Source organism: Triturus cristatus, chromosome 9, assembly GCF_964204655.1.
Source record: "Triturus cristatus chromosome 9, aTriCri1.1, whole genome shotgun sequence".
In the NCBI taxonomy this organism is placed as follows: Eukaryota; Metazoa; Chordata; class Amphibia; order Caudata; family Salamandridae; genus Triturus; species Triturus cristatus.
This window is the reverse complement of record NC_140592.1, coordinates 246,864,574-246,889,293: the sequence shown is the minus strand read 5'-3', so window position 1 is coordinate 246,889,293 and position 24,720 is coordinate 246,864,574. Positions and strand designations below refer to the sequence as shown.

Genomic DNA, 24,720 nt, shown 5'->3' with positions numbered 1-24,720 from the left:
CTGGCAGCTGAGATGAGGATAAGTCTGGGGAAGTGACTTCTTCCTTCCCTGCTTGACACCATGGCTGTGACGAACAACTTTTGGTTATGAATGCTGTGACGCGAGAGCAGTGAATATGGATTTCACACCTGATATTCACCACAAAGACCAGCATTGGAAGGCGCGCTCACCATTGTAACTATCTTTATAAAGATTAATGCACTTTGTCATAGAGAGACCCATGATTGTCTGATTAGTTAGTTATAAGATAGTCTACTTTCTTGCACATGAGTTACTGTTAATCTAGCCCCCATGCAAGGCACAGTTTCAAGACTGCGATTTTGAATAGGAAGTAATTCAGCCACTAAGATGGTGGCAAATTCAATCTGCACATAGGAGTATCAGTTTGCCTTTATGCCCAAGGTGCATGAGGTACATATTGAATGAAGGTACCAAATGGGATGCATTCAACACTCACATTCCGTAGGATGAACTCCATACTATTCGCCATTGTGTAACTAAACCACCACTTGTCCAAAATTCAATATTGGCCCAGCTATGTGAGGCAGTCCATGAAAGTGTCGTCTTCCGAGCAATGCAATTGCTGCTCCTTGTATCAAGATAATTTTCTACAGAGTGGCAAATATTTCTGTGTATGAATTATCAAGCTTGTAAGAGAGCCATAAATGCCTAGATGAACCATACAGTTGGAAACATATGAACCATAGAAATACACAGATTTGGAATTTCAACTTCACCAGTATTAATTTGCAGGTAAGAGGAACAATGCTCTGTATTGACATCTGTAAAGTCCCAAGAGCAAGATGTTGGTTTCTACCTCCTGTTCTGCAAATGGAGGACAATTCACAAAACATTTATGAGTACAGGAAGTAGAACTAAAGGATTACTCTTTTACATATACTTACTTGCTTTTGGGAATCAGTCTGCCACATTTCGATTAGTAAAAGTGCATAAAGGGCACAGTCCTTTCTATTTGTACTAATTGTAAATTAATATTCTCTGATAATTTCCAATTTATTCCCATTCCCAATGTTTGGGGACCAATTTACAAAGGCATGTAAGAGAATATTGAGCAAGCAATAAGAGTACTATTTGACATACATCAGATTTCCTTTGTGAATAGGCTGCAGGTAGAGTAGTTATAGCAATAAGCAAGAACAATATGGCCTGAAAGTAATCCATTAGAGTAAATGCCAGCCAGTTCCTGTAAAAGTTTGATGTAAGTGCATATGATATTACGCATTTCTTGTATAGAGGAACAAGGAACAAAATGAATAATTGGTGTCTATGTGACAGAAAATGATAATTAAATTGAATCCATGACAATATTTAAATCTTGTGCAAACCAATGGAATTTTTTTACAGACTTCTCCTAAGCACTGATAAAAAAATAAGCAGATTCAAGGACAGACAGCTAAGGTGCTCATTATCTGCTGGTAAAACAACAGTAAACAAATCCTTAGTGCAGAAATTCAGAACATCTGTTCCATCGCTCTACAGCATGTTAAGGAAAGATGTGGTGGCCTGCTTCAATGTGTCTCACCTTCAGAACAATGACCTTAAGTCAAGAGCAGGCCTTCTGCTAAGTGTTTTTTTCTAACATTAACTGACAATCCATCCATAGAGTATGCAGTGATTCACATATGTATATGTAATGAAGGATTTAATTGGTAGTCGGTGCACTGTAAATCCATATTTTATTGTTTTTCTTAATGCTAGGGCTCTTAGTTTCTACGGTTGTTTCTTGAATAGTGCTTTTTGTAAAAGCAGTATTGTGTTTACAGTGTAAACAGATTTTCAGTGTTCGAAACTTGTCCCAGGGATAGGTATGGCTGCAACAGACAAAAGGTCCTATAAAACGAAGCATATAGCTATTTGATTAAGATTAACAATATATTTCAATGAACTATACAATAAAGGTTACATCATTCCCAGAAACAAGTCAAATATTTCTTGCATATGTCTTGCATTTTGATTGCTAGAAGATGAACACAGTGGATGGATGGTATTTAGTTTTATGTTTGCAGCACAAGGAAGCGGCTTGCTTCAATAAGGCCTCATGCTTACTTATTCTCTTGCATACAGTATTATGTGGCAAGTTAGGCTCTTTTAAAATATGCTGATGTTGTGTCCAAGACAACCTTGAGTTGCAAAGTAATATTTGTCTACTGCATATGTAAGCAAATGTACCTCTAGTTGATTCAAGAGTTTATGCAAATGCTCTACTTAGATGTCAGAGTGGTTACAAAATATATAACCCACTTGGGACACCTCAAATCTTCTTGGAAAACACAGACTTATGTCCTTCACAGGCTTCATACACCAGATGGTTGGAAAGAAAGAAGGCAAACAAAAGTACTTTATTTATTCAACAAACTACTGCTTCCAACAGCCTAAAGAGAAGACATGTGTGATTAAGACAAGCAAATGGAGCACAGCGATCTAGAAGACAAGGAGGACCGCCTCACCTTTCTCTAGGGCATCCTAAATGTTAATATGAATGTCATTTGATGTAGCATCGGTTCCTTTCTGTGGCAAAGTTCCTGTCTAAATGTCCCCCAGGATGGATATGAAGAATAGGTCCCTTCACTAAATGGGCAACACTGAATCTTTCTGTTAATATTGATACAGACACTGCATTGAAAGAAAAAGGGTCCTGAAACCGTAGAAAATTTACATTTACTGCACAGTTGTTTCAAAACACATCATTACATCAAAAAAAATGTCACATTGTGTATATTAGATTAGAAGGTGTCCATGACCTAATGGTTGATAACAAAATATATATATGATGAGTAATCAAAAACTACTACATTAATACATGAGTGTTAATTTGGTTTAGCTAAACAGATAATGCAACATTGTTACATTTATTTACAAGAGTAGCAGCTGCTACTGGCCAATGAATATCAGACATACTTGGATATTACACCACCGATGATTTTGATTGTTGGCAATGGCACAAATTGCAAGGACTGCTTCATCGTCATTTTCTCCTCTTCTTAATTCCGTTTTATTTACTGCAGCATTTAATTTGATGTTGATGGTGGAATCCAACTGGGTGAATAATTTGTAAGATCACAGGGAGTGTCATTGATAGACTAAGGTTTGGCAGCATCATATCTTATCATTTTGCAAACATATTTAATTTACCACTAAAACTAACCTTCTGACCTTCATTGTATAGCATCCCCGTCAAAGCTGTGGTCACAAAAACAGCAGGTAAAAGCACTGCACAGTTATTTCAGTGTCTTTCTAGGAATACTATATGAACAGTAAATGAGGTTTCACAATATACTTTAAATCACAATTGTAATTAAAATACAACAGCAGCAGTACTTATGGTACCTAAAATGCATTTTAAAAGCGTAGGAAATAAATAAATCAGTGTTGTGCTTTATGCAATGTGCATTAGTTTAGCATAAATAACGTGAACCTCAAAGCAGACTAAAATATGCAGCATAAATGTACCTTTTAAGAAAGGTAAATCAGAGTTGGGAAGGCAGAAATAACTAACTTGTATACCACAATTACCCCTATTTGTACAATATTTTCCCAGGTATATTTCAATACATATAGGTGAAAAACACTGTTATGAGAATTTCTAATGCTTCATTTTTGCGTAGTTGCTATCTTGTTTTCAGGTGTCTTTAAAAGGAGTAGGAGTAATACATTTGCCTACCTCCCCTAACATCAGTCTTTTCTGGTTTAAAATTAAATCCATAGTCAAAAAGGAGAGAGGATACAGGCTGGAGTGGGGAGTTTGACAATAACTTCACTGACCGAATTAAATGTTTTGATGAATAATATCTTTGCCATGATGCACTGTCTTCTGCCCCAGTGAAATCAGTGTTTACCAGAAGTGTTCACTCTAATGTCCCTCTCAGCTGCCTTTACTAATGCTAGAGAAAAATAATGTTCTGCTTAACCTCTGTGATTTATCAGATATTTCCCTTTGCTGTGTGATTCCAAAGTGGAAAAAGTCTCCCTACACAAATGTGTATTCTAATGAGCATGAACACAGCAAAGGTAGATAAGAGAAGTATATAAGAGATGGCAAATTGAAACTGGAACATGCAATGCAATGCATATAGTGAAGACTGGATGGACTATATTTTTCTTGACCTCAATTTTTATCCATACCTTTTTTGTTATATAATTCCATCTGTGCCAAGCTTGACTTTTTAACTTGCATGGCATTTGCTAATTTTTCAAAATTGGTAAGACGTGAATAAAAGTGTGCAGAGAAATACCAAAATACAAGAAGTCGAGTTGTGAGTGGGTGTGTACAGAATTAAATTCTTCTGTCAAAGTTGTGCAAAGATGATACATTTTCCACTTCTTGAAGTTGTGAAATGTGTGACTTTCATGCTACTCAATGCATGGATGTAGATTCCTGCATAACGAGATTTTCTCTGACAATTTTCCTGCAATAAATACATTTATCTATATAAATTTCACATTTTACTTTTTAAAATCAAGCCAACTATGTGAAATTCACAACTTTCCTGATTTAAAAACAAAATCTTAACACAATTTCCAAAAATGAAGTTCCACAATTGTGTTCACCTCTAACTTTGAGTTCATTTTATAATTGGCAATATGTTAGTAAATAAGTAAGAGTCTGAGTGTGCACACGTTCAGGCTACTTTACATATAGGTAACATTCTAATGCACATTCTAATAAAGCAGCTCTATTGGGTTAAAACCTTTTCATTATTTTAATGATAGGTTTAATGATTCACTAAGGACAATTACACTTAGAGGTTTGTGAAATGAAAGCAGATAGCCATTAAACAATGTTGGGCCTTGAGCAAGGTATTTTTGGTTTTCTCTGTTCTTAAAGCATAACCAAAGAACCACGAATATGCTTTCATTCATGGATCATAGCTGTATATTTTCATAGCTTCCCATGAGATAACCTGATGCTTCACCTATTTCACACTTAAGCAGTGCTTGTGAATTGTTGTACTATATTTAGAGGCAAGGTGGAATTACTTGAAACTAGTGATAGCCAGACCATGTCAATTAAGACTATATGTGATGTAGTTAGCCCTTTTTTGGCCCTTTTTTAGACAGCCTTGTTAACTATCTTTAGAGTAGTTATGAAGGATCTTTACTGAGGTTTCCATTACAATATGTTTTTTTCCTGTTGGATGATATATGATCATTTTCCTCCAGTTTGTAAGTCGTAGGAAACTGTTCTTGTAGACCTGAACAATCTGTTGTAATTTTGAAATATTGGGTTTTCTTACGACTCTTAGACTTTTGACTCCTCATGTCTGTGTGAGATGTTCCACTTGCAGAGTGGAAGGCAAACTACAGACGCCAGGCTAGTTTTTTTATGTTTGGTGGCTTATAATTACTCTTATAATTATAGATAGGTTTAACTGAAGTCAGCTGTTTCTTACAAACTAATGGTGGTTGCAGTCAGCTGTTTTTCACCAGGCAATAGTAATAGTAGGATATGCGAAGCATTGCATTTTCTGCCCTAGAACAAGTGATGAAATCCATGATATCTATCTTCATGTAGGAGAATAGATCAGTGCAATTTATTAATGTTAATAAGCAGTTTTAGATAACGCCAATTATGCTCGGTGAGGAAAGGGATACTTTTGAGTCCCACATGTTACTATCCTTTGTAAGTACATAAAGTTACCTAGTCCTACCCTTCACTTACATCAGGCTGGAAAGTTAGAAAATCACTTTGCTGTGATAATCTTTGGATGAGATTCTGTTGAGCAGAACATTGTTGTCACACGGATTGCAAGCAACCAGTACAGTAGACAAATATAATGTATAAATAATGTAGACATTACTCTGTGCACTTGTCACAAATTCTAATTCCATAGCTTTGTAATTGTAGTCATCATGTGATGGTGTGAGCTAAAACCTGATTCAGGAGTATGTAGGAATATTGGACTTTTATGATGCTCTTGAAGTTGTAGACAAAATCCACTGTGAGTCTATAACTGCATTTCTCAGGAAGGAGCTCAAAACACTTCCCTTCAAGGATTAGCTTATCCGAGACTAATGAAAAAATACTACCACCTCTTGCCTTCTGCGACCAGGGTACAGGATATTTCCTACCCTTTTGTCTTCCATCATGTCTGCACAACCATAAATGTTCCATCCTCCCACAAGTTTTTACTTATCTGCCTTTGGCATCTATGGAAAAGGGTTTGATAACAGTAGACAATCTGTTTAGATAGCATGGATGGAACAAGATAATTATAAAACACAAAGTACCCCAGATATAAATGGAGATATTAGTGTTTCACTAAAATGTACACAAAATGTTTGCAACATAAACAATTGCAAAATGGGCATAATTTAAATATTTACCTTGACAACATTTTCGTTAGACACTTTGGGTTGAAAAAACATTACTTTAAAAACATAAGGTTGGAAACACAGTTTGAAATTTGACCTATGACCATTAGCACTCAACTTACCATTTCAATGACTTAGCTGTATTGCCCAAATTAGCCTATACATGCATTTAGAACAGCAAATTAGGTCCCTTAAGCTAACGGCAAGACAAGGTAAGGGCCAATGTTGAATTTAGCAGTAGGTCACGGATATAAAGACACAGGTTTAAAAACTATTTTTTTAATTTGTGGTAAAATAGTTTTTACCACTTTTGTTAGTAAATTAGAAAATAATTACTGTGTTTTTTTAAAGCAACAAACACTTCCATTTGGGTCAAAGGTGTGATGTGCAAACTAATCATTGTCAAAAAAAGTGATTTTCTCATAGATGTAAAAGAATTTTGAGCAAACAGTTTCTGACTAAATGCATTTCAAATTAAACATGTTCAACTTAGACTTTACACGTCCTTATACAATGCATTGCTGGATATGCTTTGTAATTATAAGAAACACAGAACTAACTTTAAACAGTATGAAATAAAATTAATTGTATGAATTAAAATAATTCACACTAAAGGACTCTAGAATAGGTTTTCAGATTTAGCTAACTATTAGGTATAGCTATGTGAGTTGCACCTGACATTTTGAAATATTTTGTGAATTTGGAGTTTGTTTAATTTTCAACTCTAGCAGGCTGTTGGTATTAGAACATTCTTCTCCCTAGCCCTGTACTGCATCACCCATTTTGACACTGAGATGAACTGCAATGTCCTTCCTATAACGTGATGCAAGTGAGAATGTAAGGCTACAGTAAATAGAATGTTGGTCTTTACTAAGTTGTAGATAGGGAAAAAGTTTGTCTAATAATATGTGTTTATATGGAAAAGGGCATTAAACTGCAAATATTTTAAAGTCACCATTGTGCACCCACAAACGATGAAAGAAGTTTCCTACAGGGACGTTGTCATTAGTGCCTAGGCAGATATTTTTCAAATTATTTCCCACATTCCCAACGTTTCTCCCATCCCAATGACTGATTGCAAAACATGCAGTTGGGTTAGTACAGAGTAAAGGAGGCTAGATTGAGCAAATTGGGTTATGGAACCTTCCCTTCCCAACCTTCATCATCTTTTGTCCTCTAACTCGCTTTCTGCCAGGTGCATCAATGTGGACCATAAATATGGAAAATAATACATTTTCATATTTTAATAATTTTAAAGAGTGTTTGTTAAATTTCCATTTATGATTTTTTTCTCAATAACACCGAACACCGACCAAACATTCGTAAACGTTTAGAAATGCATAACCACAACAAAGGATCCATGTTTAATGGTACATTGGATATGTTTGCATTCTAGGCTGGACTGCTTGTCTTGTAAACATTTAAATGTCTGTAAAACAAATTAACCTAGTTTTCTTTTCTCAAGACACTTTAATATTACTGTTTAGCAAAAATATTACTCTTAAGAAAGCACTGGTTTGCAAAACCTAGTCAAAACGCATGATAATTCATGTTATATTTTATGTGTATTTAGATTCTTGCCTGTCGGGACAACTCTATAATTTTGTCCTTATGCATAAATATTGATAGGCAGGGTTTAAGGAGAGGCTTAGCTTGTGGCTTCATGAATGCGCACACAAAGAAACAATATAATTGGATGTGTGCCATTCAAAATGCCGGGTCCCCACTTGCCTAAATGCCACTTCCACATATTCAGTACTTTAAAAGCACTCTGAAATTTGACTTTTTCCCTAATGAAAAGAAAGTGTCAACCTCATCACTTTGAAGATTAAAGTGATCTATGTTCGGCGAAAATATTTAGCCTCCGAAGCAGTAAAGGAGAGATAGTTTTTAGGGTTCACTCAAATCAATGAACTCTTTCTCAGGAATAGGGCCTCCCCTGTACCAGCTGCAGGATCCATCACTTCGCTTGATGCAGGAGAAATGCTTGGCTTGTTGTCCATATAGCTTTCTTTCTATCAGCCAATCTGTCCAGAGGCACTCATTTGGGGTATTCAGAGAGCAGGGCACCATGTAGCATATTGTGATCTAAATTAAAAATATTAGGGATGATGATCAACAAATGTTGTTTTCAACATTACATTTTCTAAATCTGTCACTTACTCACATTGCTAAATTTTTGCTCAATTTATGAGATCAACAAAGACGTAAAATCTAATATTATGCATCAAATACATGAAGTTATAACCGAGAGATATGTACTTTATTGATCACAGTCCTGATTCGCTGATTTAACCTCCTAAATGAACTAATCCCCTAATATCTTTGTATCAAAATTCTCCATGCCTTTGTTTACAGTAAATATAGCAAATTCCACATATATCTTCCAGAATGTTCAGGGTCACCTAGTGAACCGACTTCCAGAATGGGTGTCAAATTCTCACTTGCCTTGAATATAGTTTGATGCCCTCTAAACATAACACTAATTAATTGAAATTCTGCACTGGTACCAGTATGTTGTACGCACAGGATCATGCCATGTCCATCATACCACTTAACATTGGCTCTTATCGTTATATCATAGAACCATAGAAAAAATATTTTTGGTATTGTTTCTAATGTGAACATTATATATCAATTATGTACAAAGCCTTCAAAAAAAACAAAGTGTGCCTCACTCTGAGCTAACCTGCTTTTGAGTTTGCACCCAGGCTTCCCCAACATATGTAATTCACTATTGTTAGATGCGTTTTCTCCAGAACTAATTTTGTACTGCAGAAACTGACCAAGCGTAGATGTCCTGATTTGAATAGTCAGGGTTGTAGTTACTGGGTGAACTCTGTGCACTGTAATACTGTCTATACAATAGTGTGAGTCCACAGTCTGCTGGAAGAATCTGAAATATAGAAGTTATACATGACTCATTAAGAAATGGGAACAGAATTGGGGATAATGGTTACCTCTGTACCACACTTAATTGAAAAAGGTATTATTTTAATGAAACTGGGTGTTCTGGTAATGGGAGACTTTTTTCGAAAATTTGGATACACTCTACAAATGTACCCACAATACCAATCCAATGTGCATCTTGCCTAATATATGGTCTTGCTACCTGGTCAAATACTTTTTCATCATCTCAGAATCTTCACCAAGGTTAGGGAGGTGTTGAGCAGCGAGTCTCCACACAGTCTATGAGACCTAGTACTAGGTATGCAAGTGAAAAATACGAACTACGTACCAAGTATATAGAAAATCAGAGAAAGTTTTGTTTTGTGGAACTGTGAGAAGATAATACTGGTAACCCTTTTTATAGTATATGATCTAGATCAGCTTATTACATGAGTTAGTTGATTTGCAACTGCAATTTTTATTTTAAAAAAAGCTTGCCGAGCTTTGCAGCATACAACCATTGCAAACTTTTTTTTTTAAAGAAAGAGGAAACTTCTTAACCATTTACACTGGGGTCATGTAATGTAAAGCTAAAACTATAATTCAGACATTTGTTCCAGAATGCAAAGTGACACATTTCTCACACATTTCAGTTGTAGAATACATGCATTATATATCCATCCCCAGAAAAACGTGAAATGCTTTGATGGCTTGGTGAGAAGGCCTAGTTATGCATTTAGAATATTGGTTATTCGCACCCTGGATGGAAATTTGGGGCAGTCACATTCAGAATACACTCTTTTTGGGCTAGAGATACTGGTACAAGCCCACAAGAAGAGTATTCTGCCAGCTCACAACATCCCTACAGTGTGCTGTTGACCCTGGGATCGCTTTGTGAGCAGGCAGTTTCTCTTACCTGAAGAGATAGGGACAAAATGCCTCCATTCTCTTGTGGCGCTCACTCAACCTATTCAGAGGCAACTTGCTTATACGCAACTGCCTGGGCTTCTCCCTTTGTATTTGTTTTTCTAAGCGGAGCCCAATTAGCCAAAAATGATTGAAGAATATAAACACACATTTAGGCTTCTCTTAGCAATCTTAAAGGCAGAAGTCCATATAGCTGTGTGTAAACAGGCTACTTCTGGAGAGGGTGGAGCAGCTCTGTGGAAGACAGCTCCTGCTCCCACTGTGATCAGAATTTGTTCAGAGGTAAATATTAGCCTTATTTTCCTTACCTGCAAGTCCGAACAGCTGTTATTTATCATCTCCTCATTATCGGCCCTCATCTGCAGTTCGGGCCCTTATTTGCTGGGAAGGGTAAATAATATGCAATATTGCCCACATGTGAAGAATTTAACACTTAAGTGCTCTACTTCTGTTGTTCGGAAGGAATAAACAATTTGAAGGATATCGCCATGCACATGTTTTTTTCTAGCCCCTCAACCTTTTATTTTAAAATGATGCATTATATATATCACCTACTGGCGGTGACTAGTAGGTTTCCATAGGAAGAGTGTTTTTCCATTTGCCAATAAATTTGGCGTTGATTGACGGATTGACGGATCATCGCGAAAATTTCAAAACTAGTTTGACGCTCACTTCACCTGCTGTCTTGAAAGGTTCGGGGTGATCCATAAAGCGGGAAAAGGGTAGTCCAAATGATTTTTCTCCATGTTAATTTCCATAGGAATCTTTAGACATTGTTACAGTCAGAATTGCTGAACGGAATTACATCAAATTTGGCAGAAAGGTAGCTCTTCATCCAGAAAATACCCTTTTTACTAAATGGTGTAAATTCGTTCAGTCCTTGCATGAAAATTTAAAGAAATTCCCAATTGTATATCTAGGGACGCGGTGGATCCACGAACCCTCCCGCCTGAGATCTGATTGGCTGCCAACACTTCAAACCAGGAAGTGTTGGCAGACATCTTGTGACTCGGTTGAACCAAGTAGCAAGAAAAAAGATTAAAAAAAAGACAAGGAGTCAGAGTAAAAACACCCTGACCCCCTAGGCCTCTTGAGGAGGGGTCCCACAGGGACCCCAAGGGCCACAAAAGCATGATTTAAAAATAATTTTGGAGGGAGTCGCATTGGATCCACAACTTCCACTGAAAATGGAAAAAAACAAAGTGCGGGCTCACATGCTTCATTTAATTTAGGCCCCTGGGTGGGCCAGGTCCTGGGGGCCTTATGAAAATAATGATGGGGGGCCTGCCCGGGACCCCGCAGCCCTGGGGACTGCCACCTCCCTTGGGCTGATAACAAAATAAATGCAGGGGGCCATGAGGCTCCCTTGCAGCCCTGGGGACTGCCACCTCCCTGGGCCTAAGATATATAATAATGCATTGGGGGCTCCTGGCCCACCACGCAGCCCCGAGGACCGCCACCTCCCCTGGGACACACTGTTTTTAATTTATACAAAATATGAGGGTGGCCCTAAGACCCTCCCCGCTGTCCCTCCTGTGGCACATAGATTATAAAAAAGAAGTGGTTTTCTCCAGTAAGTCTTACACAGTAGGTCCACACACATGCTCCCTTTCTCCACCACTCTGCAAACGCAACTACTATTTATAAAACCATAGAAATTTACTGAAAAAGGGCAAAGGTTACAGGGATGTTATAGTTGGGGAAAAGCATTTAAAAAACTTTATATATGCACTTAGGAAAACCAAATGTTAGAGAGACGTTATAGTTCGGAATTAGCATTTTAAAAAACCTTAGAAATTCACTGAAAAAAACAAAGGTTGCAGGAACATTATAGTTCGGTCAGATTTCACTCATACAAAAACAGAGAAATTCAGCCGTTATAGTTAGTGCCCTAACTAGAACTCACTCCTCCGCAATGCGCTGCTCATGACCTTACATATTACATCACTCATAAAATGGTCAGTTACATCACTGGGGGGCGTAAGTTATAGTTAGCTCACTAACTATAATGGCTGAATTTCTCTGGTTTTATACAAGTTAAATCTGACCCTAACTATAACGTCCCTGTAACCTTTGGTTTTTTCAGTTTATTGATATATACTGAAAAACCCAAAGGTTACAGGGACGTTATAGGTAGGATCAGATTGAACTTGTACAAAACCAGTAAATTTACATGTGTATATATATATATTCACTGAAAAAACCATAGGTTTCAGGGCTGATATAGTTAGGAATTAGCATTTAAAAAACCTTTGAAATTCACAGAAAAAAACATAGGTTTCAGGCCTGATATAGTTAGGAATTAGCATTTAAAAAACCTTAGAAATTCAATGAAAAAAACAATAGGTTTCAGGGCTGTTATAGTTAGCTGGACATTTCAGTCGAACAAAACCATTGAAATTCCTCTGATATAGTTAGATAGTTAGTGATGTCATCAGTGATGTCATTTGAGATGTCATCAGTGATGTCACTGACCATGTCATGAATGATTTAATATGTGACATCATCAGCAGTGGATTGCGGGCGCGCGAGATGTAGTTAGTACAACTAACTATATCAAAGGAATTTCAATGGTTTTGGAAGGGGTCGGGGCCTGAGGTGATGTGTGCAAACACGCCCTCTGGCGCGTTTTAAGTTGGGGAATTCATTCCTCTTCAATCCTGAGGTCCCCTGGGGGCCAACTAGCCCACCAGGTACCTCCAGTATGCACCAGGGAGCTGCGTTGCAGAGAGGTGTTCAAAGGCCACACCCCTTTTTACAACACTCTGCAACGCAGCTCCATGGCGCTTAGTGGAGGTACCTGGTGGGCTAGTTGTCCCCTAGGGGACCTCTAGATTGAAGAGGAATGAATTCCCACACTTAAAACACGCCACAGGGCGTGTTTGCACAGTATCACCTCAGGCCCCGCCCCCTACCTTCACCACTGTGCAAATGCGCCCATGGCGTGTTTTAAATTGGGAGATTAAGTCCCCTTGAATCCTGAGGTCCCCTGGTGGCCAACTAGCCCACCAGGTACCTCCAGTAAGCGCCACGGAGCTGCGTTGCAGAGAGGTGTAAAAAGGGGCGTGGCCTCATTACACCTCTCTGCAACGCAGCCCCCTGGTGCATATTGGAGGTTCCTGGTGGGCTAGTTGGCCCCCAGCGACCCCCAGTATTCAAGGGGAATTAGATCCCCCTCTGCAAACGTGCCAGGGGGCACGTTTGCAGAGTGGTGCAAGGAGGGGGCTCGCGGGCCCCTCTGGGCCCCCCATTATGATAAAGATATTGCCCCCAGGACTTGCGCCCTCGGGGGCTAAATAAAAACGAAGCGCGGGAGCCCGCACTTCGTTTTTTTTTTTCGTCAGCGGGATGCGCATCCCACGATTTTTAAAATAAAAAAAAAAAATAATTGGGCCTTGGGGGTCCTTGTGGGACCCCCTGAGCAGGCCTAGGGGGTCAGGGTGTTTCTACCCTGCCCCCTTGTCGCGTTTTGCGCCTTTTTTTGGTTTTCTTGTGCCTCGTTTCTACGAGGCCATAGATATCAATAACTTTTTTACCCTAATTTTCTCAGGAACTACGGAAGGGATTTACACCATTTAAGCAAAAGGCACAAGTCTGTACTGAGGACTACCTCTTTGCCAAATTTGGTGTAATTCCGTTCAGCAGTTTGGGCTGTAGCTGTGTCAACAGGTCCTATGGGAAAATGCATGGGGAAAACGCGTTTTGGGACCCCCCTTTTTTCTCGGCCCCCGCCTGACGAATCACCGTGAAATTTTCAGGATAGGAGCCGACCGGAGCTGGCCAAAAGTTTGGAAAATTTCGCGAAGATTCATCAATCAGCGCCAACGTTATTCCAAATAGAATGTTGTGGATTTCCAATGGAAAATAGGTCCTAACTATATCTACCTACTGGCGACCGCCAGTAGGTAATATATATATATATATATATATAAAATTATACAATTGTATTATGTCATTTTCATGAATGTACTTCATATGTTTATAGTCATCATTTGCTATTTTACCCCCAAATGCAACTCCAACTTAAACTTTTTTACAGATTTCAACCTTTATAATGTGTATATATATATATATATATATATGCACCAAAGCCCCTTCAGTCAGGAAAAGGAGGAGGCCACACGAGGAGAAGATTCAGGAGCGTTTATTCCACACAGCTTAAAGGCATGATGCATTTCGGCTAATGAAGCCTTCTTCGGATGCCACTGTAGTGATCAGGATGCTGCCACACCCGCATTTTGAAATAGTCCTGTGCTCTCTGATTGGTGAGAGTACCAGCCAGCCCCTGTCACATGATCGCACATCTGAAGCAGTGTGAATACACTGCGACTCCCAGAAACCACCTTACCGGGAAGGATACTGCGCAGGGATGGACATGATGGATTCTGTCCAAAGGAGGTAAGTTGCTGGGCAGGACTGGCGCAGGGTGTCCGAAATGAAATCCTGAGTGAAAGAATGTCCCAAAACGCTTCCTTGTCTCTCCTCACACGTCCAACGTAAAGGTTGACATCTGTAATTTTTATTGAAGTTGGAGTCGCATTTGGGGTATAATAGCAAAAGATGACTATTTCCAAATGTAGTACATTCAGGAAAACAAAATATTATAACAGTATATATAAAGCTATTGTTTTGCAGCTACTGGAATCTAAAAACCAATTACAACAAGTGAGTAGTCTGTGTGAATGATAGGTCAAATTGGTTTACTTCTCAATGGATTTGGCCTGGCTATTGGTACACTCTGTTCATGTTCTAATATAAGCAGATGTTCAGTGTCCCTGCAGGACCACAGGTTTTGCACAAACAATGAATCTTTCTTATGGCTATGAGCAATAGAAAATAGAGCGTTAGTTTACGCAGTCCAGAATGAGGAAATACATATGAGTTCAAAACTTTCATATTAGCTGTTAAGGAAACAGTGTAAAATGGACTTACTTTACAGTCACAGCCCATTTGATATCTCTGGTTCAGGCTCTTCTTCTGGGACAAAGACAAGTCATCCCAGGGTTCTATGTAATTGCATAGGTGGATATGCACTTTTCCAGAGCTCGATATCTGACCTTGGGTGAAAAACAAAATAAACATGTAAACTATTTGATTAGAATGAAAATAAGTGCAAAATCATCAGGCAGCATGACAAATTCTAATTTAATGTACAATAAGAGCCTCTGCAAAGGAAGAGTTTCAGAATTGAAGGCAATTTTAATGCATGGAATTCTTTTGCATTTTAAATATTTCAGGTAAATTTCCGTGCATATTCGTACTAGATATATATGGAGGAAGGTGCACCTGTTACATTTGAATACATAAAATGATTGATGTTTTCTTACCAGTAAGAAGGTATTGTTTCTTGTTGTTGGCTTCAAGCTTTATTCCACAAAGAGAGGAATCAAGAGGGGTGTACACATACTGTACATCTTTTATTTTCTCAAATCCTTTAAACATCTAAGAACAACATACAGTTCAAATTAGAAGTCAAAATTGTTATCAGGTGTAGGTATACAATTTAATGAATATGTTTTTTACCCAAACTAAAGTTCCAAGACAGTCCGCACTGGGCATTCAAAGTTTGATAGCATGATAAGTTATGCTGTTTCCACACAATAATAAAGACATCTAGAGTGACCTCACACGACCTTAGCCCTAAGGTAATATGATGGCATGAAGGAATATGCCATCATATTAACTTAGACATAAAGATGCCATTGTGTGTTTTTTTAAACAATCTTCATTGACAACTCAAATGTGACTGAAGAATGCTAATAAACTGTGATCTGCTCTTGAGATCATTTTGTTAAATCATAGTGGTTTTCAAAGGAATCAATCAACCAATCAATCAAACAGCACTTGTAAAGTGCAACATTGTCACCCCTAGGGGTATCTGGGCACTGTGTCTCCATCAAAGAGCCAGGTCTCTTTCTGAAGTCTGCCAGGGAGGGGGCTGTACAGAGCTGGAGGGGTAGGCCATTCCAGGTCTTGGCAATGATGTCGGAGAAGGAGCGGCCACCAATGCTGAAGAGCAGCACAGGTGTCTAGAGGGATGGTGGAAGTTCAGTTGATGGATGATGTAGGTAGGTCCGAGTTTGTGGGGGGCTTTGTAGGCGTGCGTGATGATTGTGAACTGGATTCGCTTCTGGATGGGGAGCCAGTGGAGGTCTCTCAGGTGGGGGGGTGATGTGGGTTTGTTTGGGGAGGTCCTTGCTGCATTGTTCTATATGGTCTGGAGTCCTCAGAGGAGCTGGGTGGAGATGTCGGTGTAGAGGTCCTTGCCGTACTTGAAGCAGCTAGTGGTAAAGGCCTGAGTGACGGTCTTTCTGGTGTTGGTTGGGATCCACCTGAAGATTCTGCAGAGTGTTTAAAAGCTGGAGAAGGCGACTGCATTGACTTGTTGTTTCATGGTCAGTTGGCTGTCGAGGATGATGTTGAGGTTGCGTGCATGGTTGGTTGGTGTTGTTGTAGATTCAAGTTCTGCAGGCCACCAGCAGTGGTCCCATGTGGAGATGTTCTTCCCAAAGACAAGTACTTCAGTTTTGTCATAGTTGAGTCTGATGCAAAAACAACAGTTGATGGACAGAATGCAGAACAATGTCCTACATTTACCCCAGTACAGAGATCTGGGCCTAAATCCATTGTTTTTTTGCTCACCATGCCATTCCAGTTTGAACCCAGCCATATGCAAATCAGTCTTGACCCTGTGCCTCATGGGAACAGTCCAGCCTGAACTGCCAAGCCAGGTCTTCCCTGGACTGGAGCCAAGCATCCTAGGACCGGCTTCGGGGTTTCACCCCTCTTCAACCAGGATAGCTTGATTCCAGTGGCATGGAGAGCACGGGACTCACGTCTGAGCATACCCGTCCCACTCGGGGTGACAAATGCAAAAACAACAGTTGATGGACAGAATGCAGAACAATGTCATACATTCACCTAAGTACAGAGATCTGGGCCTAAATCCATCATTTTTTGCTCACCATGCCATTCCAGTTTGAACCCAGCCATATGCAAATCAGTCTTGACCCTGTGCCTCATGGGAACAGTCCAGCCCAAACTGCCAAGCCAGGTCCTCCCTGGACTAGAGCCAAGCATCCTAGGACCGGTTTCGGGGTTTCACCCCTCTTCAGCCAGGATAGCTTGATTCCAGTGGCATGGAGAGCACGGGACTTACGTCTGAGCATACCCGTCCCACTCGGGGTGACAAATGCAAAAACAACAGTTGATGGACAGAATGCAGAACAGTGTCATACATTCACCCCAGTACAGAGATCTGGACCTAAATCCATCGTTTTTTTGCTCACCATACCATTCCAGTTTGTACCCAGCCATATGCAAATCAGTCTTGACCCTGTGCCTCATGGGAACAGTCCAGCGCGAACTGCCAAGCCAGGTCCTCCCTGGACTGGAGCCAAGCATCCTAGGACCGGTTTCGTGGTTTCACCCCTCTTCAGCCAGGATAGCTTGATTCCAGTGGCATGTAGAGCACGGGACTCACGTCTGAGCATACCCGTCCCACTCGGGGTGACAAATGTAAAAACAACAATTGATGGACAGAATGCAGAACAATGTCATACATTCACCCCAGTACAGAGATCTGGGCCTAAATCCATCGTTTTTTTGCTCACCATGCCATTCCAGTTTGAACCCAGCCACTGGGGTGAATGTTTTGCCAACGTGCAACATTCCGTCCAACATCTTGTGTGTTTTGCTGTTCACCCTATGTGGGAAGGGTATGCCCAGACGTGGGTCCCATGCTCACTACGCCACTGGAGTCAAACTATCCTGGCTGAAGAGGGGTGAAACCCGAAACCGGTCCTAGGATGCTTGATTCCGGTCCAGGGAAGACATGGCTTGGCAGTTCGGGTTGGACTGTTCCCTTGAGGCACAGGGTCAAGACTGATTTGCATATGGCCATGTCTGAACTGGGGTGGCGTGGTGAGCAAAATAACGATGGATTAAACCCAGATCTGTGACTGGGGGTGAATGTTTTGCCAACGTGCAACATTCCGTCCATCATCTTGTATGTTTTATAGTTGAGTCTGAGGCAGTTGTCTCTCATCCATTAGGCTACGTTGATCATGGCATCACTGAAGTTAGTATTGCAAGTAAAAATCAACATCCCTCATTGCATGTCGGCAAACATGCGTTTGAAAAATGAGAAAGTGGTAAAAAGCTGTGTTGTATATGTTTTTACCCATGTAGGTGTCATTTGCATGATTAAAACAATATTTCAGCATCAAAACAAGAAGTTCTGGTTTGCAGAAGCCATACTTTGGAGTGGAAATCCACTCACTTGTGTACCCTTTCTGCTTGGTGGCTCTTTCACATGGGCAAATCAGGGTACTGGCTTAAGAAAATGTAAGGGAGCGTCTTCAAGGGAGTAGGCTCCAGTCTGTGGAAAATTATATGACCTCCACAAAATCCGAGTGTTCATAATACAGTTGGCATTAGGTCCAAATGTGGGTTTGTGTTGTAATGTGCTTATTCTCTATGCACTCTCCCTACACTGTTCTCTGCCTGCCTGCTCTGCCTTTGATGAGGTCAGATAGAATGTTGAGGGTGGTTTGGATGGAAGGGTGAATCAGTTGGTGAGAAGGGGCTGAGCAGCGAGGATGCTGCTCCTGGTGGGGTATCAATAAGGACTAGAACATCTTCCTGTAACATGTAACAAGTGATCTGTCTTGAAGAATAAATCATCAATCGTTATATACAAGTCTTGTTTGCGCACCATCATTCATTTTAACACTGGCGACGATTTAAAGAACCTGCGTGTATTTTGGACTGGTGAAACTTAAGAGCCTACCTTGGATGGACTTGGAACCGAAGAAGCGCATTAAAAAAAAAAAGAAGTAATCTTGCACTCCACAAGCCCCACCAGTGACCAGAAGATCGGTCAGCCCTATCGTGGACGTGCCAGATGATGAATTTGGGTGAGTGTTTCCCCAAAGGACAATTCTGACCAAAAAGGGAACGGTCAGCCTTGGCCTGGGCCTGCCAATTCCTGCTGTCTTGGGAGTGTGTCTCCATGTACAGGACTTTCCCTGAGGACCAACAAGAATGTGTTGCTCGCAAGTTTTCACAGAGCCTCAGAGTGGAAGTGCTGTCAAGTTTCCGCAGAGACTTTAAGAAATAATTTTAAAAGACATTGAAACTGATATCTGGGGTTAGCGCTTCAGTCTCTGTTTGTCGACTGAGGAGCTTTTTGTTCACGTCTTGAGGAAGAGCGTCGCGTGAGGAGCCTGCACTGCGAGTCATGGAAAAGACTTCATGTGTTCGTGGTGTTTGGGTATTTGAGCAACAGCTGTGAGTGGCCCAGGAGTTCGTGACATTGGTGGTGTGTGAAGAGGAGTTTCCACCTGACAATGTGTTTCCCTCATGCAGCTGGCTCTTATGGTTTGGAGTTTTGTTTTGGTGTTTTTTTTTGGGCCACCATGTCTTTGCTGACTACCTTTCATAATTTTGATGGCAATGGTCACTCACCTGTAACGGTCATTCCTTCTCCGTTACTACTAGCGCGAGTCTTGCTTTGGGCTCGCGCAGCGTTGTGCAGCTTCCAGACGTTGATGCACGCGCGTGCCTTGAGCCACCCGATGCAGCGTGCGCTGCGTCCCGCCATTTTGGGATTGGCGTTCCAAATTTACTTTGTTTCCTGTTACTTCACGCGTTCAAGTCGCATGTGTTGCCAACCACGCATAGTCTTCTCAGTGCCAATAAAGTTTTTGGATACGTCGTGGTTTCAAAGCAAGAAAATGTCACAGGTACTCATGTCGGAATCTGCGGTCTTCCTCCTTGGTATGGGTGTTTCTTGAAGCGGCACTTTTCTTCATCCTGGTCCTGTCATGGAGCGTGTGCATAGGTCCAATAGCTGCGCTCAAATTATCTACTGTCTAAAAGCTGGATGTTATGTGCTGAAAATACAGGTTTGCAGATCTATTTTGGACAAGGATCTCGGGTGACAGTTCGCTCACCGGAGTCGGAGACTTTCCTTTTCTTTATTTTCAGCAATGTGACACTGTTTTGGTTTTTATATTTTGAATAGTGGGTTTTGTTTCCCTAGGACGTGGGGGTTGGTCATTGGTTACTGTTTATTATTGGGGGATTTCTGTCATTGGTGTATGATTGTGTGCATTTGTTGTTGAATTCCTTCTTGTGGCCAGTTTTTCTTGGGTTCAAAGTTACCCATCATGTCTTTAGTCTTTAGTTACCCATGATGTCTTTAGTCTTTAGTTACCCATGTCATATTTATGGGTGTATTGTCAGTTAATTTTATGGTGGTTTGGCCAGTATATTTTGGGTTCAAGGACATACTGGATTTGCTTAGGGTTAAAGGATACCCTAAATGGTCATGAGTTATAAATACCCATAGTGTATTGCGAGTGTGTTTTAGGGTTAAGGGATACCCTAAATTTGTCATGGGTTATGGATACTCATAGTTATTGCGAGAGTGTTTTAGGGTTAAGGGTTACCCTGATTTGCCAGTTATAGTTCCCATAAGATATTTTGGGTTTAAGGTTACCCTGTGTTTGGTTAGGGTTAAAGGATACCCTAAATGGTTTTGGGTTATGGATTACCCATAGTTTGTGCGAGGGTGTCTTGAGGTTAAGATTGCCTTGCATTTGTCTTGGGTTATGAATACCCGTAGTGTGTTGCGTGAATGTTTGGGGTTAAATATGCCCTGGATTTGCTTAGAGTTTTAAAGTAAGCCTGGACTTGCTTAGTTTTAGTCTTAGATCTGTCTTAGAGTTAGATCTGTCTTGCCATAGTTGGTGCAGTTTAGGGTTGTAGATCCCTGTTCTGCCGCAGTCTTGTTCCTTGGTATGAGGCACAGTGGGTACGTTCTGGGGTGTTGTGTTTTATACCCATAGTTGTAGTATGAGTTTTCATGCTAGCTTTGTAATTTGTTTTCAATCATTATTAGGGGGAAGGATGGTGTTTAATGTTTTGGTTATGCATCCTCCTTTTCTTCCAAATGTGTGTTTTATCATCATAACACATCAAACATTGTTTTCAATTATTATAAGGGGGGAGATGTGTTGTAATGTGCTTATTCTCTATGCACTCTCCCTACACTGTTCTCTGCCTGCCTGCTCTGCCTTTGATGAGGTCAGATAGAATGTTGAGGGTGGTTTGGATGGAAGGGTGAATCAGTTGGTGAGAAGGGGCTGAGCAGCGAGTATGCTGCTCCTGGTGGGGTATCAATAAGGACTAGAACATCTTCCTGTAACATGTAACAAGTGATCTGTCTTGAAGAATAAATCATCAATCGTTATATACAAGTCTTGTCTGCGCACCATCATTCATTTTAACAGTTCTCCATACTGAAAAATGTTTTCTATGTAGTGTCAAAGATGGATAAACAGATATACTACATGCACTTTACTGACTAGGCCGAAAATGGCAAACTTTTCACCCCTAGACATTCTCCTTGGTGAACGAAAACAGGATTGCACTAGCAAAACTGTTAAAGTGTGAAATTCACATAAGCACCCTCTGGAAGTTTTTAAAATTCCATTCTAAGAGTAAGTCTAGTCTTGTGATGCCACATTTGCACCTACACAACATCCAGTGGCATAAAACAAGGTTGTACCCCAGAATTCAACACAGGAAATTATCAACAATCGAAATGTAGTGAAGATAAGTATATAAAGGTTATTCCAAATATACATACCTTAAAGATTCATATGCCGTCGAGGTACATATATGTAGAGTTACCTACAGTAGATCTATACATACCTACATACCACAATATTATTGTTGTTAATATTTTTGCTACAATATTTTTGATAGCACAATATTCAGGCTCAATATTTTGGTAAAAAATGTGCCAGGGGTACAAATTCAGTCAAGGCAAACAGGCCTTACAGTTGTTTTCTGAGTAGGTAATAACTTTTTACCAGAAGTCATAGTTAGAATATTGAATACCAAAATATTGAGGATGTACGTGTATATAGGCAAGTGTAGATTTACCATTATTAACTTCTCATATATGTAGCTTGAAGATATATATAGTAAACTTATACTTACCAATCTACTTACATGACGATATTTTGGTCCTCAATATTTTGACATCAATATTGTGGTAAGTAGAAATTTCCTACTTGATATTTCGTATCTCCACCAGGCCACACAAACGCCAGAATGGGTAGTAACAGAAAACAATATTAAGGGTGCAGCAGGCCCTCACTAACTTAGACTCTGATGTCACTTCACATGTTACAGTAATGGGAGTTTTGTACCAAAGAATAGCATATCTTTGTTACATTAGTTTATATGAACCAAAAGTGATTTTCACTCTTTTTGGAATGACGGTCATTCTACCAATTACATTGAACATTTAAACAATTCTCTGCCACAGTTTTGGCCTGACTAGTGTCGTAAAGTGTTGTTAAACAGTGATAAATGATTGTTTGTCACTGGAATTTTTAAAGGAATTTGCCCTTTTATTCTGTAAATGCGGCATCATCTGTTTACTTCTCTAACATGCTTCCAGAGTACAACATAATAATATAAGGCAAAACAAAATAACTACACAACAAAAGTAATATTGTACAACAAAACAATTGAAACAGAATATGACAGACAGTACACTAGAACCATAGCACAATGTCATAGCATAGCACATAGTCAATAGGTCTGACATTGGCCATCAACAGTTTGGCAATTCATTTTTTTGTCATGGTTTAAACCAAAGTTTATCGTTTGGCAAGCTGCCTGGCTCATTAAATCTAAAAAAGAAATAAATGTCTAAAGTGTTTTTCTGGTCTCACAAAATTGCATGGTAAATCCAGCACTAAAGGGAATTAACTTATGTGTAGATGTGCTCCTTGTGAAAGAGCAGCATGCTGTAAATCGTTGTGAAGTCAGTCAATGGTTGAAGTGGGCTAACATTGCCCCTTGATGCATGATGGAGTGGGTGGAAGAAAAACGTGAATGGCACAGATCACAGACTAATGGATGATGTCTGACTTAAAACCCCAAGAAGTTACTATGCTATCGTACTTTTCATAAAACCAAAAGATCTTGGCTAACACAGATCTAAAAAAGCCATCAGCCTGGCACTGGCTGCTAGCCTCTCCTTTGGGAAAGAAGGTAAGAAAGAAGGGTTGGAAGGAAGGCAGACAAAAAAGGAAGGAAGAAGGGCAAAGAGGGAAGGAAGGAAAAAAGGATGGAAGGAAGGGAGATAGGCAAAAAGGAAGCAAAGAGTGAAGAAGGAAAGAAGCAAAGAAGAAAAAAAGGAAAAAAGTAAGAAAAGGGAAATAGGGAACGAATGAAAGAAGCGAAGCCATAAGGAAAGAAGCAAAAAAGGAAGAAGAAAAGAAAGAAGGAAAGAGGGCAAAAGGAAAAAGAAAAAGGAGAAAAGGAAAGAACTAAAAGAATGAAAGAAAGAAGGGAAGAAAGGGAGGAAGAAATAGGAAAGACAAAAGAAGGAATGACAAAAGAAAAGGCAAAAAAGAAAGAAAGATGGAAAAATAAAAAAGGAAAGAATGAAAGAAGGCAAAACTGAAAGCAGGAAGGAAGAAAAAAACAAAGAAGGCAAGAAAGAAGGAAAAGGGAAAAGGTAAAAAGTAATGAAGGCAATAAATAAAGGTGCAATGAATGAAGAAGTAAAAAAAAAGAAATTAAGGCAAAAAGAAAGAAAGGTAAGAAAAAAAAGAAGGAAATAAGGCAAAAAAGATAGAAAGAAGGAAAGAAAGGAAGAAGCAAAGAAAAACAGAAAGTAAATTAAAAAAGAAAGGGAAGAAAGAATTAAAGAAGGTAAAATAGAAAGAAAAAAGATGTAATGATAAAGAAGGAAAGGAGGAAGGAAACAAGAAAAGAATGAATAAAAGAGAACTAAAGAAAGAAAGAAACATGCAAAAAAGGAATTAAAAAGAAAGGAAAGAAGAAAAGAAAAGAAAGAAAAAGAAAGTAATAGAAAGAATAAAATAAGGAACACAATGTAGTATGCTGTGAAATACAGCAGTACACTAAAAAAAGAATTTACAACAGCATTGGAAGAAGACAGGAGATGATAAAGCTGTAATGTGCCCTGTACTTACTCTAAATGTGTCCTATCATCACTTCAGGCAACACTGGGACTAAGGGGATATACGCAGATTGTACCTTGTGAAAGAGCAAAAATGCTGTTACTCAAATTGACCTTAGCCGGAGCCATAAGTAGGCTGACCCACTACCCGATGCTGTATGCTGTATTGGGTGGAAGCAAAACTGGAATGGCACAATAACTGACCAATAGGTAAAGAGAGGTGTCTGAAAGCCCCTTTAGGTAAGTATATTATACATATTATTTTAGTAACATCAAAAGGTATTGGCTACTGCGAGACCTAAAAAGTCCAATAGCACAAAAAGCAACTCATCACTATAGACAAACAAAATACAAGCAACAAATATGTGCAAATAGTATTGTCACATATTACCACTTCCACAAATCTGCTTTCATAATATGATAGTAAAAGATGGTTGAAGCACACCGTATTACCTACCAGTAACAACATGGCTTACGCACCAGTCAACACTGTTTTGTGGTGCCATCCCCCCATTAAAATCGTTTACTATTTAAGTGGACATTGTGCAACAGAGTCC

General features: G+C 39.6%; 2 protein-coding genes across 2 annotated transcripts in view; one reads left to right on the top strand and one right to left on the bottom strand.

The window, feature by feature from the left end:
- Positions 1-24,720, top strand: part of SYN2 (synapsin II) — a 1,092,985-nt gene that overhangs the window by 654,538 nt on the left and 413,727 nt on the right. The window lies entirely within an intron of this gene.
- The window catches only part of TIMP4 (TIMP metallopeptidase inhibitor 4), an 82,626-nt gene continuing 60,566 nt past the window's right edge, over positions 2,661-24,720 (bottom strand). Inside the window, exons 3-5 of the mRNA XM_085624863.1 lie at positions 15,477-15,591; positions 15,082-15,206; positions 2,661-8,421 (exon numbers count right to left, since the gene is read on the bottom strand). Of these exons, the coding sequence (XP_085480989.1) occupies positions 8,224-8,421; positions 15,082-15,206; positions 15,477-15,591 (438 nt within the window). The 3' untranslated portion in view covers positions 2,661-8,223. The remainder of the gene's footprint in view (positions 8,422-15,081; positions 15,207-15,476; positions 15,592-24,720) is intronic.